Source organism: Charadrius vociferus, unplaced genomic scaffold (assembly GCF_000708025.1).
Source record: "Charadrius vociferus isolate BGI_N301 unplaced genomic scaffold, ASM70802v2 scaffold477, whole genome shotgun sequence".
Classification (NCBI taxonomy): Eukaryota; Metazoa; Chordata; class Aves; order Charadriiformes; family Charadriidae; genus Charadrius; species Charadrius vociferus.
The window spans coordinates 3,444,735-3,445,067 of NW_009649449.1; the positions used below are offsets into that span (position 1 = coordinate 3,444,735).

The following is a 333-nucleotide window of genomic DNA, read 5'->3' on the forward strand; positions in this document are numbered from 1 at the left end:
TCAGCAGGGAAAATCACCCGGGCCGATGGTTCGAGCCTTGGGTTTGAAATCAAGAGAATCACTGAATGAGTGGGTAACTATTTAATCTCTCTACTGGAAGCTTTAGTTGCTAACCTTTTTCCTGGGTATGTAAATTGATCCTTTTTTTTTTTTTAAAGTATTACAGTGCTTTGGATTCTGCTGTAATGCAAATACTTGACAATAACAGAACTCGCTTTGTCAATAATGCTGCTTAAAGCTGTGACCTGTCTTAGGTCCCCAAGCAGTTGATCTTCCTTTGGATTTCATCTTTGCAGGAGAAAATCAGTGAAGATCTCAGAGCAACTTTAAATG

The 333-nt window shown here is 39.0% G+C and overlaps 1 protein-coding gene across 2 annotated transcripts in view; it reads left to right on the forward strand.

Moving 5' to 3' along the window:
- Positions 1-333, forward strand: part of ATAD3A (ATPase family, AAA domain containing 3A) — a 28,560-nt gene that overhangs the window by 16,234 nt on the left and 11,993 nt on the right. For both annotated transcript variants that reach the window (XM_009889596.1, XM_009889597.1), the window contains one exon: positions 297-333. In XM_009889596.1, the coding sequence (XP_009887898.1) occupies positions 297-333 (37 nt within the window). The remainder of the gene's footprint in view (positions 1-296) is intronic.